This window comes from Corythoichthys intestinalis, chromosome 8 (assembly GCF_030265065.1).
Source record: "Corythoichthys intestinalis isolate RoL2023-P3 chromosome 8, ASM3026506v1, whole genome shotgun sequence".
Classification (NCBI taxonomy): Eukaryota; Metazoa; Chordata; class Actinopteri; order Syngnathiformes; family Syngnathidae; genus Corythoichthys; species Corythoichthys intestinalis.
In genome coordinates, this window is record NC_080402.1 from 22,451,784 (window position 1) to 22,466,509 (window position 14,726).

General features: G+C 38.5%; 1 protein-coding gene across 9 annotated transcripts in view; it reads right to left on the bottom strand.

Moving 5' to 3' along the window:
• LOC130920009 (inactive rhomboid protein 2-like) overlaps positions 1-14,726 on the bottom strand; it is a 63,130-nt gene that overhangs the window by 22,510 nt on the left and 25,894 nt on the right. For all 9 annotated transcript variants that reach the window (XR_009064072.1, XR_009064070.1, XR_009064069.1 and 6 more), the window contains exons 3-14: positions 14,128-14,279; positions 13,855-14,038; positions 12,846-13,046; positions 11,101-11,229; positions 10,843-10,952; positions 3,284-3,502; positions 3,053-3,164; positions 2,837-2,911; positions 2,594-2,755; positions 2,254-2,339; positions 931-994; positions 727-821 (exon numbers count right to left, since the gene is read on the bottom strand). Coding sequence is in view for 4 of the 9 variants with exons in the window: in XM_057842747.1 (XP_057698730.1) it covers positions 727-821; positions 931-994; positions 2,254-2,339; positions 2,594-2,755; positions 2,837-2,911; positions 3,053-3,164; positions 3,284-3,502; positions 10,843-10,952; positions 11,101-11,229; positions 12,846-13,046; positions 13,855-14,038; positions 14,128-14,279 (1,589 nt within the window). In the remaining 5 variants the exon portion in view is untranslated. The remainder of the gene's footprint in view (positions 1-726; positions 822-930; positions 995-2,253; positions 2,340-2,593; positions 2,756-2,836; positions 2,912-3,052; positions 3,165-3,283; positions 3,503-10,842; positions 10,953-11,100; positions 11,230-12,845; positions 13,047-13,854; positions 14,039-14,127; positions 14,280-14,726) is intronic.

Below are 14,726 nucleotides of genomic sequence, written 5' to 3' on the forward strand. Positions count from 1 at the left end.
AGTCAGGAAATTAGAATATTGTGTATTCTAATTTCCTGAGACAGTCCTGTATATATACACAGGACTGTCTCAAAAAATTAGAATATTGTGTATTCTAATTTCCTGAGACAGTCCAGTATATTTGCGTGGTGTACCTGAACGCACCGCGTGGTTGACGTGTCAGAGTGAGGTAGGACGTTTTACTTTCACTTTACATGTTCAGCTGCAACGGACAGTAGGTATGTTGTGTTGTACAAGTTCTGAAATAAATGATCAAAAAACTAAGGAAGCTGGCGATTTATTTGGCAATGTTACAATAATAATAATAGTCACCTTAACTTATAAAGACTGGCGAACGGAGGAGGACTGCAGAGATCATAGAGTCTTCGGCCGTAATGTTGAGCTAGTTCATGGATGCGCACCCCACGCTCATATTTTCCTATCATTTCCATCATCATTTCAATGGTAAGCCTCCAACTGCACTAACATTGTTGGAACCCATGTTAATTTCTCTCAGAAGAAAATCCGCCGTGCATCCATCTTGTGGGAAAACAAACTGCGGCACTGTCATAAATCGTCGTATGTCGAGCATGTAGCTGGATGTAGAAACAAATGGCGAGGCAAATTTTACGTCGGTTGTCGTAAAGATCGTGTGTCGAAGTGATCGTATGTCAAGGTACCAATGTATTATGATTGACACCGGCATGCCCTGAGGTTAGTCAAAAGAACGCTTGGTCAACATCTTACCTGCCCTTAGTGCCTATGCAGCAAGGTCGTCCCTTGATGTTACAGTCCATGTGTCTGTAGCCTGTATGGTTCCACTTTTGGGGATATGTACACACCTGAAACCCCCAAACAACACACAAATACAATTAATCAAATGCAAAATACTGAAAATTGTGTATATTTTTTAATTGAAAAAGAATTTCTGTAATATCAGAATTTTCTTACTGGCCACTGTGTGATGTCATCCGGCCACGTGTGAGGCTCTGCTGATGCAGGCTCTTCGCATATTCTTCATCGCATGCGGCGCCACACAGTGAGAAAGAGATTGGTAAAGTAATTTCTTGAGTAAAACACTTTTGTATATTACTTCCCACAAAAACCGTCCTTCTCACTCGCATGAGGGAGCTTTAGACCCCAAGCTAAACAAGTGTTGTTCTAGTTATTATTTTTTTGTAGTGCTGCATTCGCAATGACTTTAAAACAACTGTGTTTGGTTTTCGATAAACTGAGCTCACTAACATCTCCCATGAGGCAGTAACGTCAGCATAAAAAGCTGATGTCTGAAAACTGATCATTTTTCACCTAAATTTAAGTGGACATCTCCACTTACTAATTATTAATAGTTATTTTTTATGGATTTAATGCAAGTTTTTTCTCTCTAGCACTTAACATTAAAGCAACACTTGGAGGTTTCAGTTTTGGTCGATTTTAGCGACGCCAGTGGTCAAAAACGTTAGTGCTTTGCCTTGAGGAAGACTGCTTTTCCCCATGAAGACCAGCGCTGCATTTCCCATGAGGACCAGCGCACACCTGCAGTCTCGTAAAATTATCAATCGATTAAAAATCAATCTCCTGGTCACCTGCAGATAGATTAAACAACACTTCCGTTTCCAGCGGCTGTGTGAAGGATGAAAAGTAATAAGGTAATTAATCCAGTTGTGGCTTGTGGCTAAACAATAGCATATGACGGTTAGCAACCATGTGGCCTAGTGTGGCTAACCCCACACCCCCCCAACCCAACCCGAATTCATCATTACTAACGAGTTCGGTTGAGGGGGAGGTGGGGGGTTCACCTCAGCGAGTGAAAGCCAGGCCAATGTTTATTCTGTATATCCTCAAAACCTTTTTTTTTTCCTCCTCAGACAAAACTTTGTGTATCTTTTGCTGCTCTGCCATCTTAACAGAATCCATGCGAAAGCGTTCGCAGCCACTTCCGTCTTTATAATGATTGGGGAAATGGGGAAGTGATGTATGCCGTAAAGCAGTCAGCAAATTTGTAGTTTTTTTGTGTGGTTCCTGCCACCCTCCTCAAAGTTAGTGTCAGTGAAAGTGATTCAGATCCCCCTCAAGATATAAAAGAGGTGTCATCCAACTAGTTGTCAGTCGACACATTATCAGAGACGTTCTGAAAATATTTTATAAAGGTTGAAAAGTTACCTAGTGTTGCTTTAAGTCATTTTCCACATAGCATTAAAGACCTATCTTCAGAAACTGTTTTTACCTGCCGGGAGTCAAGTAGCTCCATTCATCTGTACTGTTTGTGCTTACCTAGGATCCTGGTGACAAACAGCACCAGAGGACCTGATGATGTCCACAGGCTCACTGTTCCATTTGATAAATGTGGCCAATGTCTCCTGCAGGGAAAATGTGTTTTAGTATGAAATATGTGTTACAAGAAAATGTGTATTCAAAGGACAGAAAAAGATACATTAAATAATTCATTTGCATACTTTTCAAAGTGTTGTGAAAAATTAGCATTGTAAATGGATTACATTCTTAAAGATTACATGTGCACGTGACAGAATTAGTTTAGTGCGGGCTTTGGTTTCTAGTTTCTAGCCAATTAAAGTTGTTTCACGCTAATGAGTGAATGCGTTCAACAACATACTGAGCAGTCGGAGTTGAAAGTCTGCACACATCCAGAGTTGTCATTTTGAACACAACAGCCAGACTCTTTTTCCAGATCTTTGGCCTTTTGGATCAGCTGGACTATCTGTTTGTCCTGACGGATGCATGGCGAGAACTTGGCTCCCAAATGAATCAGGTCATCCTAATAAAGGAAAAACATTTGTTTTGAATAGGTCTTCAATTGGTATCTGGAGTAGTATACAGCTCCTAAACTGACACTTACAGATCTAGGCCCAATCCAAAAGTTCTGCTGTTGGATGTACTTGACACTTTCATAGATGCCTTTGTTTTTCAGCACCTACAGAGGGCGACAGCGGGCTGCATAAATAATAGTCTACATTATGACCGCAACAGAGAATTCACCAGGTATACTAACTCAGCAGGTTTTAACAGATCACACATATCATTGGAAAAGAAAAATATTTGAATATCCACTTACTAGGGCAGTTTTAGAATGTTGTGCAAACCCGACAGGGGCAAAACCATAAGTACAGCAGGACAGCAATGTGATAACAATATGGACAAATGTGATCCAGTAGGTAAAGTAAGGCCTGAAAACACAAGCAACAACTTAGTGCAAAACATTCATTTAAACATGAACATGTATTGCCCCATCAATACTACTTTAATCTTAGTCAGATTTTACACAAAGTGAGCACTTCTTCACAACCTATGGCTGTGGAAGTCATCTAGCTGCTTCTGGATGGCACTGCTGATGCTCCGTCGATACTGCCGGTTCAGCCACTTGCCCACAACGCCCATTCCATAGTCACGTTTTCTGTTGTCAAAAGCAAAGTGCTTCACTTGGGAAGCAATGCGACGGCCACGTCGAGGATGACTTTTCTCCTGCGCTGCGGTTGGTGTACGTGGTGTTCGAGATGCATCCTTACTGGATATGGAGATGGTGGAGAAAGGAAAGACCAAATAAAAAGATTGAAAAGACATAAATAAGCAGTGTACATTGACACATTTACTGTACAGTGGATATAAATAGTTTACACAAGCCTGTTCAAATGCCAGGTTTTTGTGTGATATATTTCGTGTGACCCAAAATAGAAAATTTCCAAGGGGCTGTGGCTGTGGCCCGGGTGGGCGGGCGGGGGTGGGTGTAGGCGTGGGGTTGGTGATGCGTCCCCTCCTGCCATCCCTGAAGGCCGGTTGATGGGCCCGCGGGTGGCCCGGGGGACCACCCTGGGTCCCGGGGGGGGAGACGATGGCTCCTTTGCTGGGCGGCGGGAGGAGGGATGGGCTGCGCATGGCCCCCCCACCCCCCTGACCGCCCTCCCTCCCCGGGCTGGCTGGGTGGGGGACGTGGCCCTGGGTTGGCGCCCGCGCGGTTTCTCCGCCCGTCTGCGTGGCTGTCACGCGCCCGGTGGGGCTTGCGTGCTGCTGGATGTGGTAGGGCATGCTCGGGTTGGGGGTTCCGGTGCCGGGATTGGCAATGCAGCGGCGTAGGGTTGGTCGCCAACGGGCTTACACTCATAAGAGATTCACACGATTACTGGGTTCTAGATCACAGAACTGATTTGTGTACACTCTACCCCTTTCAATCACTTAGCTTATAGTCTTATAGACACCCCCACCCCCATTCTCCTCTTTCACTGGCCAATAGGCCCCCACATGGTGTAAACCGGAAATACATCTCGCTGACGATAGCACCAGCATATTAATAACTAGTTTAGATGTTCAATGTATTTCTTGTTGTTTGTGTATGTGTTTCTTTTCTTTCTTCTCTTGTATTTCTTTTCTTCTGTCCCCCCATAATCCCTTCCTGTTCGCTGCTTTGTCATAATAAAAAGGTATTTTGAATGATCACAATGGGAGTATGTCAGACTCTCAATGTGAAACATTAAAACTGTTCAGAATCCGGGCACTTAGACTTCCATTCTCTGTGTCAAACAGCTGAACAGGACAGGTTTAAGAAAATTTCCAAGCTTTTTCCACCTATACAACACAAATAAAACCACATTAAAAAGTGTCAAGTAATTTTCAAGCATGCAAACTTGCCACCTTTCGGCGAAATTTCGCCGTTTTCAAATCAAAATGGGTCATTCTTCTGAATCACGTAGATCCGAGGGGGAAAAAAATGGGGGGAGGGGGCATGTCAACGAGCGAGTGAAACCGTTAACTTCAAAACCGAAGTCCATGCTCAAAACTACACTCTAGTCCTATGACCTAGACCTATCACCGCCACTCTCTTCTCGTGAAAACAAATAACTGACAAGAGTGAGAGACGGGAGCACAGTTATCAGCAATGAGGAGGCCGAACCCCTCTCCATCCCAGCTTCTCGCCCAGACCCGTTGGAAATTGCGGCAAGGTAAGGGATTAACGTCAAAAATTGTTAACTTCTTAAAGCTAAAAGTTTGAGTGATGGCCTATAATACTCTTCATAAATCATTCAATCGTGTCGTTCGATCAATTCCTGCGCTTGTAATGGTGTCTTTATTAAATAACTCGTTTTAAAAAAATAACTGGTGACCATTCAGAACTTTACTAACAAAGCCCTGAACATGACTTGTATGGAAGGCACTAGTTCATCACTCTAGTTACCTCATTGCTCATGATTTTTTTTTTTTTTTCATTGTTAACAAGCGCTTTACAAAGAGGCCTTAAATAACTCGTCACAACGCCAACGGGCGACAGTTCAGATCCCAGCTGACGTTCGCTAACTTTACTAGCAAAGCCCTGTGTGAAAGGCGCTAGTTAGTCCCTAGAGCTACTTCGAGTAACTGCGTTCTACGAGGCGGTGAAATATCGAGGACTATCTGAAGTCAGTTATGAAGAAATTAAGCGAATACTTGTGTTATGGCCCCTCTATACTCTCCGATAATTACAGAAAAGGAGGACTTTTGCCTTGTTGTGGAGGTCCTTTCATTTGTTTAGCCATCGAGAGTTTATCAAACCGGAGAACTCCGCTACAGGTCGCATTTGACTGTACCCCCATTCCCGCGCTGTTCGTAGTACACACCCCCGTTCATAATCAGTCTACAGGTGTACTTCTTATTCAGTATGATGCCCTATCAATCGAAGTTAAGGACCATGGGACTAATTGCTTTGGTTGAATGTAAATAAAATTATGATCACTACAGTTAATGCTTTTGAAGACTTGTAATTTTTTTTTCTTTCTATCTATCTATCTATCTATCTATCTATCTATCTATCTAACACATAATAGTTAAGTGAATGGAATTTATACTGTACCTATAAATTCATATTTTATGCTGTACAGCTGTTCTCTGCTTAATGCAAATGGGACATACTGTATATTTTATAATTTAGATTTTGTATAATTTGCTACTTAATGCATTTTATATGTTCTGATTTCAGGATGAGAGATTTAGACTTGTCTATGTTAAATTATTATGTACTGTGTTTAATTCGAGATGTCTCTGGTTGCACTATGAAATGCACTTTTCCGCGCATGCCGTGTGTCCATGTTACTTTGTCACCTTTTTCACCCCTAACCAGTTTGCATGCCTCAATTTTGAAAGAGCAAGCGGCCCCGTCACAGCATTTTCACTTGTCTGCAGGACTATCACACGTCTGATGGGATTCACGCATGACTGGGTCCAATTAGACGCACTCAAGTAGTGAAACAATTGGTGCCAGGATTAGCAATCAGACAGCATAGAATAGGATGTCAATATATTGATTGATTGATTGATTGATTGATTTTATTTTGAGCAATAACAACAAAAAACAACAAGTATGGAAAAAATAAAATACAATAAAATAAAAATTAAACAGTCATGATAAATGTAATAAAAATTATAACAATACATACACGTGTAGCTCGAAAAGGAGTGGGAAGAAGCCGAGCTTTTTGAGGAATGCAGTCACTTCCCTACAACAGCTGTACTAATCATAATGATTACATTGACAATAATAATAATAATAATAATAATAGTTGCAGTAATCATAATAACACCAATATATATATATATATATATATATATATATATGTGTGTGTGTGTGTGCATATGTGCATATATACATATATATACACATACACACATATACATACACATCACTAATAATACATGAGTAACTATTACATATGTACAAAATATTATACATAAAACATGTAATATTTCTGCATACACCCAAGACTATTAAAGACCTCTTTCTGTATATCGTGACCAGACCTGATGTTTATACAGCAATTTGAATTTCTGAATACTTTGACATTGCTTATAATGTAATCCCAAACTGTTCCAGAGTTTTACCCCACATACAGACACGCAGAATCCTTTAAGAGTAGTACGAAATTTTGGTTGTGAAAAGTTGGCAAATCTTCTCAAATTATGAGATTGCTGTTGCACTGTAAAAAGACATTGTAAATTGAGGGGTAATAACTTATGAAATGCTTTAAATAAAAATATTGATGTGTTGTATTTCACAAGATCATTAAATTTCAACAGTTTTGATTGAGTAAATAAATCATGAGTGTGATCTAAAAAACCCACTTTATGTATAATCCGAATTGCTCGCTTCTGTAATGTAATTAATGGATATAATGCACTTTGGTAAGTGTTCCCCCATACTTCGACACAATATGAAAAGTATGGGAGTGCAGTATAAAATCCGAAGTGCATTTACATCAAGGTATTGTTTTGCTTTATTTATGATTGACAGGCATTTGGAGATTTTGTTTTTCGTGTATCTGATATGGGGTCTCCATGACAGCTTGTTATCAATTATAACGCCGAGAAATTTAGCTTCATTTACATTTTCAATTGGTAGACCTTCAATTATTCTTTTCAACTCAGAATTAGCTATTTGATTACCAAATAACATTGCCTTTGTTTTCTTAATATTTAGGGATAATTTATTTATATCCATCCACTTCTTTATGGCTTTTAGTTCCTTATTAACAGTAGGTACTAGCTCGCTATAATTATCACTACTATAGAATATGTTGGTGTCGTCAGCAAATAAAGTAAGTTTTAATGCATTGGATACGTGGAAGATATCGTTCATATACACAATGAAAAGTTTTGGTCCCAACACAGACCCTTGATGGACACCACAGCTAATGTGAAGTGTGCCAGATATGTTCTCGTCCATCTTAACATATTGTACCCTTTCTGATAAATAGCTTTTCACCCAGTCCCCAGCCACACCTCTAATTCCATATTTTTCCAACTTATTTAGTAGAATTGAATGATTTATTGTATCAAACGCCTTTTTAAGGTCAATAAAAACACCGATGGCATGTTTTTTCCTGTCTATAGCAGTCGTGATTTCTTCAAATGCATCAATTATTGCCATTGATGTCGTTCTATTGGCTCTGAAACCATATTGTCCTTCATGTATTATCTGATGTTTGTCAAGAAACTTTTCAAGTCTGGAATTGAAGAGTTTCTCCAAAATTTTTGAAAACTGGGGCAACAGAGAAATTGGTCTGTAATTGGAAAAACAATGCTTGTCATCATCTTTGAATAATGGGATTACTTTGGCAATTTTCATCTTTGCCGGAAAACAACCAGATTGAAATGATAAATTGAATATGTATGTTAGGGGTTTTGCAATGTTTAAAATAACTCTTTTAACCAAATTCATATTGATATCATGGCAGTCAGTAGAAATCTTACTTTTACATTTAAGTACAGTGTTTATGACTTCCTGTTCATTTGTTGCTGAAAGAAAAATAGAGCATGGATTATGCGTAATATTTGAGAAGTGTTTGTCAGAACCTGGGTCAGGAATATCAGCAGCCAAATTTGGGCCAACATTTACAAAAAAATTATTGAATTTAGTCACTATTTCGTTCATTTCATAATTCTCTCCACTTTCATCTAAAAAATAGTTGGGATATGTAGACTTTGGTGGTCCATGTTTAATCAAACTGTTCAGTATGTTCCAAGTTCCCTTCATGTTATTTTTATATTCGTACAATTTGTTTTTGTAATACAACTGTTTGCTCCTTCTTATAACATCAGTTAATTTGTTCTTATATTTCTTATAACGTTCTTCGGCTTCAATTGTTTTGAATTTGATGAACAATTTATAGAGTTTGTTTTTCTTTTTACAAGCGCTCTTTATTCCTTTTGTAAGCCAAGGGCTTTTTATACATTTTTTCTTAATACAACATTCACTTAATGGACAATGCTTGTTTTGCAATGAAGTGAATATATCCAAAAAATTGTTGTAGGCAATGTTCACCTCTGATTTGTTATATACTGCGCCCCAGTTTTGACTTGCTAAACTAGTATTCAAGAATTAATAGTTTCTTCCGTTACTATACGTTTAATCGGTTTTTAAAGGATCTTTGGGTTTTTTAAAACTACAATCATACAGGGAAAAGACAGGCAGATGGTCAGTAATGTCGCAAACAAATAGGCCACTGGTAATTTGATTTTCCATAATGTTTGTAAAAAATATTATCAATTATTGTGACACTATGTGATGTTACTCTGGTAGGTTTTGTAATTGTTGGGTATAAACTCAAACTGTACATCGTATCAAGAAAGTCATCAATGCCTTTTTGTTTCATGGAATTTAACAAATCAATGTTAAAATCACCACAAATAAATAATGTTTTGTGATTCAGAGTAGAAAACAATGTATCCATCCATTCATTAAAAGTTTCTATATTCGAACCTGGCATCCGATATATGCACGATATAATTATATTCTTTTTTTATCATTTATAATCTCTACAGATAAACATTCCATTACGCCATCAATTGCTAACGTCATATTTGCTAGGACAGTAAATTTAATGGATTTATGAATATATAGGCCCACCCCACCCCCTACTTTATTTGCTCTGTTCATATAAACTAACTCATAATCATCAAGAAAAAAATGTATACCCTTCTCCATATTGAACCAAGTTTTGGAAATAGCTATGATCTTGAAAGGATGGGAAAAAGTATTCAAATATTGCTTGATAGATTCAAAATTAGCATACATACTTCTGCTATTAAAGTGTATGATTGACAGTTTGTTCTCAGATTTTACACTGTTCCTGTACTGTTCTTGGGTGAAATAATTGCAGCTTTTAACTATAGCAGAAAAAAAATTCTTATCCGGGTCTCTTTCAACCTCTACTTCATTCATAGTGTCCACATATCTTTTCACAGTTTCCAGTTCCATTTGTCCATGCTGTAGAATTTTTTTAACCATATCCATGTCCTTAATTGCTATCTGTTCGTTTGGAGTGTTTAACATTGAATCAAGGATTCTAGAAGGACATACTACTACTATATTCATAGTTAGTGTAGACGTTGAATGGATTTCTTGTTGCTGTTTGTTCTTATGTTCTGTCTCTCTCCTTTTGTATTTACTAGGGATGTCAAACGATTAAAAATTTTAATCGAGTTAATTACAGCTTAAAATTTAATTATTCATAATTAATCGCAATTTAAACCATCTATAAAATATGACATTTTTCAGTAAATTATTGTTGGAATGGAACGATAAGACACAAGATGGATATATACATTCAACACACGGTACATTAGTACTGTATTTGTTTATTATAACAATAAAACAAGATGGCATTAACAATCCATGGATAGAAAGACTTATAGTTCTTAAAAGATAAATGTTAGTACAAGTTATAGAAATTTTATATCAAAACCCCTCTTAATGTTTTCGTTTTATTAAAATTTGTAAAATTTTCAATCAAAAAATAAACTAGTAGCTCGCCATTGTTGATGTCAATAATTACACCATGCTCACTCATGGTACTAACCCATAAAATCAGTTGGACCCAAACGCCAGCAGAGGGCGCCAAACACCAAACAACAAGTAACAAGCGGACATTACACTGTACTGTCATTTTAGTCTGTTTGAGCGGGGCATGTGCGTTAATTGCGTCAAATATTTTAACGTGATTAATTTAAAAAATTGATTACCGCCCATTAACGCGATAATTTTGACAGCCCCTCGTATTTACCTTTCTGTTCCCCCATAACACCTTCCTTCTCGCTGCATACTCATCAACGGAAAGGATTACTGGTAGTTCATTATGGGTGCAGCCTCAACCTGTCTCATTATAATAACTGATATCTCTACTATTTATATTTACTCCCCCTTTACGATATTTTTTAATTAAATTCGGTTGTACATTTTTAGGTTACATAAAAGGTGAAAAATGCTTTAAAATAATTCTTCAGGGGCTCATTTCTATATGCCTATGTATATATGAAAATGGCATCTGAACAAGGCTTTGTAAAATTCTAATATCCATTGCAGATGATTTGGGGGATTTTACTCACAGGCTTGAGAATTTCTGATCTGGTTGCTCACAGGGGGCAAAGGCAGCTGACAGTGGTGGTGATTCAAATACATCATCAGCCATAGAGTACAATTCATCATGGACATCAACCTAGAAATGACAGTTTTGTCAGCATTGGGAATTATTGGATAACTGCACATCAAGGAAGAGGTGTAAAATGTTAAACAGTTCAGAAAGAAAAGCCATCTGAAATTACTGTATAATAATGACTGAGCATTTACTCTACATTCTGGCTAACCTTGCTAAAAAAGAGTGACTCAGACATGTCTGCAGAGTCTACAGTGTCCTCATCCAGCCAACTCGGCCTGACAAAGCTCCTCCTGGGAAAGCTGCGACCTGTCAAGGAACCAGCTAAGCCGCTTCGGCCCTGGTGAAAAAAAATTATCCAATATTAATCATTATTGTCACCAGATATAGGAAAATCAGTTCTGAGCAATTGTTCTACCACATTACATTCAAAGAAAAACAGTCAACTCTTGTGACTACTAATGCAGTCGTAACTATAAAGATGTAACGATAGTAGTATCAGTATGAATACGGCACTACAGTGACGTCATTGCAGGGTTTCCCCTACCTAGAAAAGATTGTGGCACACCGCCACACCAAAATAAAAGCCGCCACGCATTGCAAATGAGATTTTTTTTTTTAATTTGAAGTGCATATGACACCAGAAACTTTATTTCATATTACCCGCAGTATTTTATGCGCCTGAATGAAATGGACCGCTTGGCTGTGTGTGTAAGCGATAGATATATTTATTCAACTTTTTGAATCCCGCGCCATGAAAATGAGTGACTTCCAACCATAGTCTAGGTTTGAGGAAGAGTCAGACAATGAAATCATCTTCACTATACAGCCATCTATTGTATGCAAAAGGAAAGTAGATTCAGCAGATTTTGCTTATTAATTCGTTTATTTTTTGTGTCACGCCAGCCCAACGTTTTGTTGCTACACCAGGGAGTGGTGTGGAATTCCGACAGTCGAGGGACCATTGGACGGACGAGAAAGTGAGGTAGCTACGTGTTTTATCTTATGTCAAATGCAGGGATCATGGCACACATTTTAATAAGGAGGTGGCATGTATTTTGTGGGTGACATTGCTTGCCGTCGGCCAGTGAAGCACGGCGTGCTCGAATTCATCGGCCGGCGACCATGGCATGTGACAAGCCGCCAGTTGTTGGCCAGTGAAGCAGGACATGCTTGACTTCATCGGCCAGCGATAGTGGCGTGTGACAAGCAGCCCGATGTCGGCCGGTTTGTCCGCCGAGATAGAGATTAAATTTTTTTTTTAAATATATGTTTCATCCTATTACTCCATTAATCCATGGTATTTTCAGTTGAATACTCGATTACTAAAATATTTGATAGCTGCAGCCCTAATATGAAACAATTTCGCCCCCGGCATGCTGTCCGACTCCTATGTAGCCCACCACCACCTCAGCTTAAAAAAATTCTAGGGGAAACCCTGCATCTGGGACCATGAAGAAATGCTATGAAATATGTACTTTTTGAGATCTAGTCTCCAACCGCCGGTCGGCATACCCAAGATGTCTGCCAGCTAAGAAAAAAAGGAGCGTGTGCCACCCTTCCCAGGATAATGACAGCTGTTTAATTGTGTGGTGAACAATCAGCCTCCTGTTGTGAAATTAAAGTTTATCAATAGTAGACGTCCAGCGAATAAACGTTCAGCCCTACCACTGAAAAAAGATGGAATGAACAGATTGGGCATCTATTAATGTCAATGGCAGCCAATGAGTTATAGCAATGTCTAAGGAATTACTTAAGATTCAAGGAAGTATGCAGTAGTTTAGTAAAAAAATGAATGTTTTTTCACAAAACGCAGTACAGTATCGATCCGCATTGGCTTACACGAAAAAGCTAGGTGTTGGTTGGGTGTATAGGGGCCAAAAATGGTATCTGTGCAACTAGTTGTAACATATGCATGGACACACACATACACAGACTTCCTGGCGTCTCACCCACCCTCAGCAGGTTATTTGCAGCACGGATGCTCATGCGGGCGACAGATTCCCTTTTACGTTTGGGCAAGCGACTATACCCTGAGCGTTGGCTGGTAAAAGAGCTGAGCGAGGTGACCCCAGGGGTGATGGGAGCCTTTGGTGAGCGAGTTTCTATGTCCTCTGGGTAACGGAATGCTCGTCCACGTGCCAAGGGGTCGACAATCTAGCAAAAAGGAGAAGATCAGCGATTGGTGTTGAGTTTCTTTTTTAGAGGAAGCTTAACAGAAGGCAAAATAATATTAACTACAGTGACTACAGTGTTTTCAGTACATTACAAAAACAAATATATAGACCGCTTGGGATTGTTTAAATTTCTGTATCAATTGGTCACAAAATATAACCTGATGATGATGATGAAAACCACAAGCACAAACAAATACTACTCAATCCTAAGAAATATAACGAACAATAAAATCATTGGACTTAACCCTTTATTGCCAAATGTATCACATTTGATACAACTAAAATTTCAATATTTTGAGACTAATGTAGAATTTTGACATTTCTTTTTGGGAAAAAAAAAAATAATAGATGCTAGTCAACACATGCATCTGCAGGTTCCATGAGAAAAAAAACAGAATTTAGCTAGGGTTATAGATATTATTACACATTCATTTTGACTTTTCTTTTTACAAATTTGAAAAAAAAAAAAAGTTTCATTAGGACCTTATTTTTCAAATTTTGGGATTCTCCGTTAATTGCTTCATGTTGCAGGTATTTAAGGGTTAATAACTGGTTGATCCTTCTTTGCCAGCAGTTACCTCAAAACAAACATTTCCTGTAGTTGTAAATCAGACATGCAAAAACCAAAATTGAGGCAGCTCAGCAATATTCATGGGCTGTCTGATTCATGTGGTATTTAAGCATAATTCTTGCGATTTTAATAAAGATCTGACCACGTTATGATGAATTAATACAAGAAAATTAAGGAATTCACTTAGTACATTCACATATTTTTGACTACAGATTACCTTTGGCATCTTGTGTGGGGTTGGAGATTCCAGGCTCTGTTCAATGCTTGTGGCTGTGTCAGGTTCCCTGTATTGTGCCTTCAACTTGCCATAGCGATGGCTGCAGTGGCGCAGACTCTTCCTCTGCCACACCTGCTGTTTGGTCTCACAGTCTTCGCCTACCCCAAACCACTGGGCTGTATTCCTACAGGTGCAGAATGAGATCAGAAAGGTTTGATGTTGTGTTGGAAGCCTTTTGCTCAGGAAGAAGAAAGAAAAAAAACATTGTCTTACTTGCGTATACTTTGTGAGAGTGAGGTCTGTCTTCCAAATTTTTCCCTTCTTTCTGAGGCTGACAGGCCTGCATCTCCGGCTCCGCTGATACTTGCAGACACGGAACTGGTTGCTTGGCCACTCATGTTTTTCTTCAACAGCGGCCGAAGGGGCTGCCCAGACCAGAAATAAAGGTGATACATTTGATGTATTTCTTTGGGTAAAACACATGAGAGAAGAGCATTTGAAATTCCATGGCTTGGATTACATGTCAGTTTAAAAAAAAACAAAAAACTTAATTTTCGTAAGAGTACCGTAGTTTGGAGGTTAAAACAATAACAGTTTAGGTCCTTGGACATGATTAGATTTTGCTCAGAATCCAATCGTTTCTTATAACTCAATTCTGTCAGGACTCGGGACATCAAGACAAAAATTACAATTTAACCTTTATTTGACCTGGAACTCTCCCACCGTAATGTAAAAAAAAAAAAAAAAAAAAAAAAAAAAAAAAAAAAAAAAAAAAAAAAAGATTTTCAAGGGAGTCCTGGGCAAGAGGCAGCAAAAAGCTGCAATTACGACACATTTATAAACACAATTAAATTATATTCAAATTGTATAAA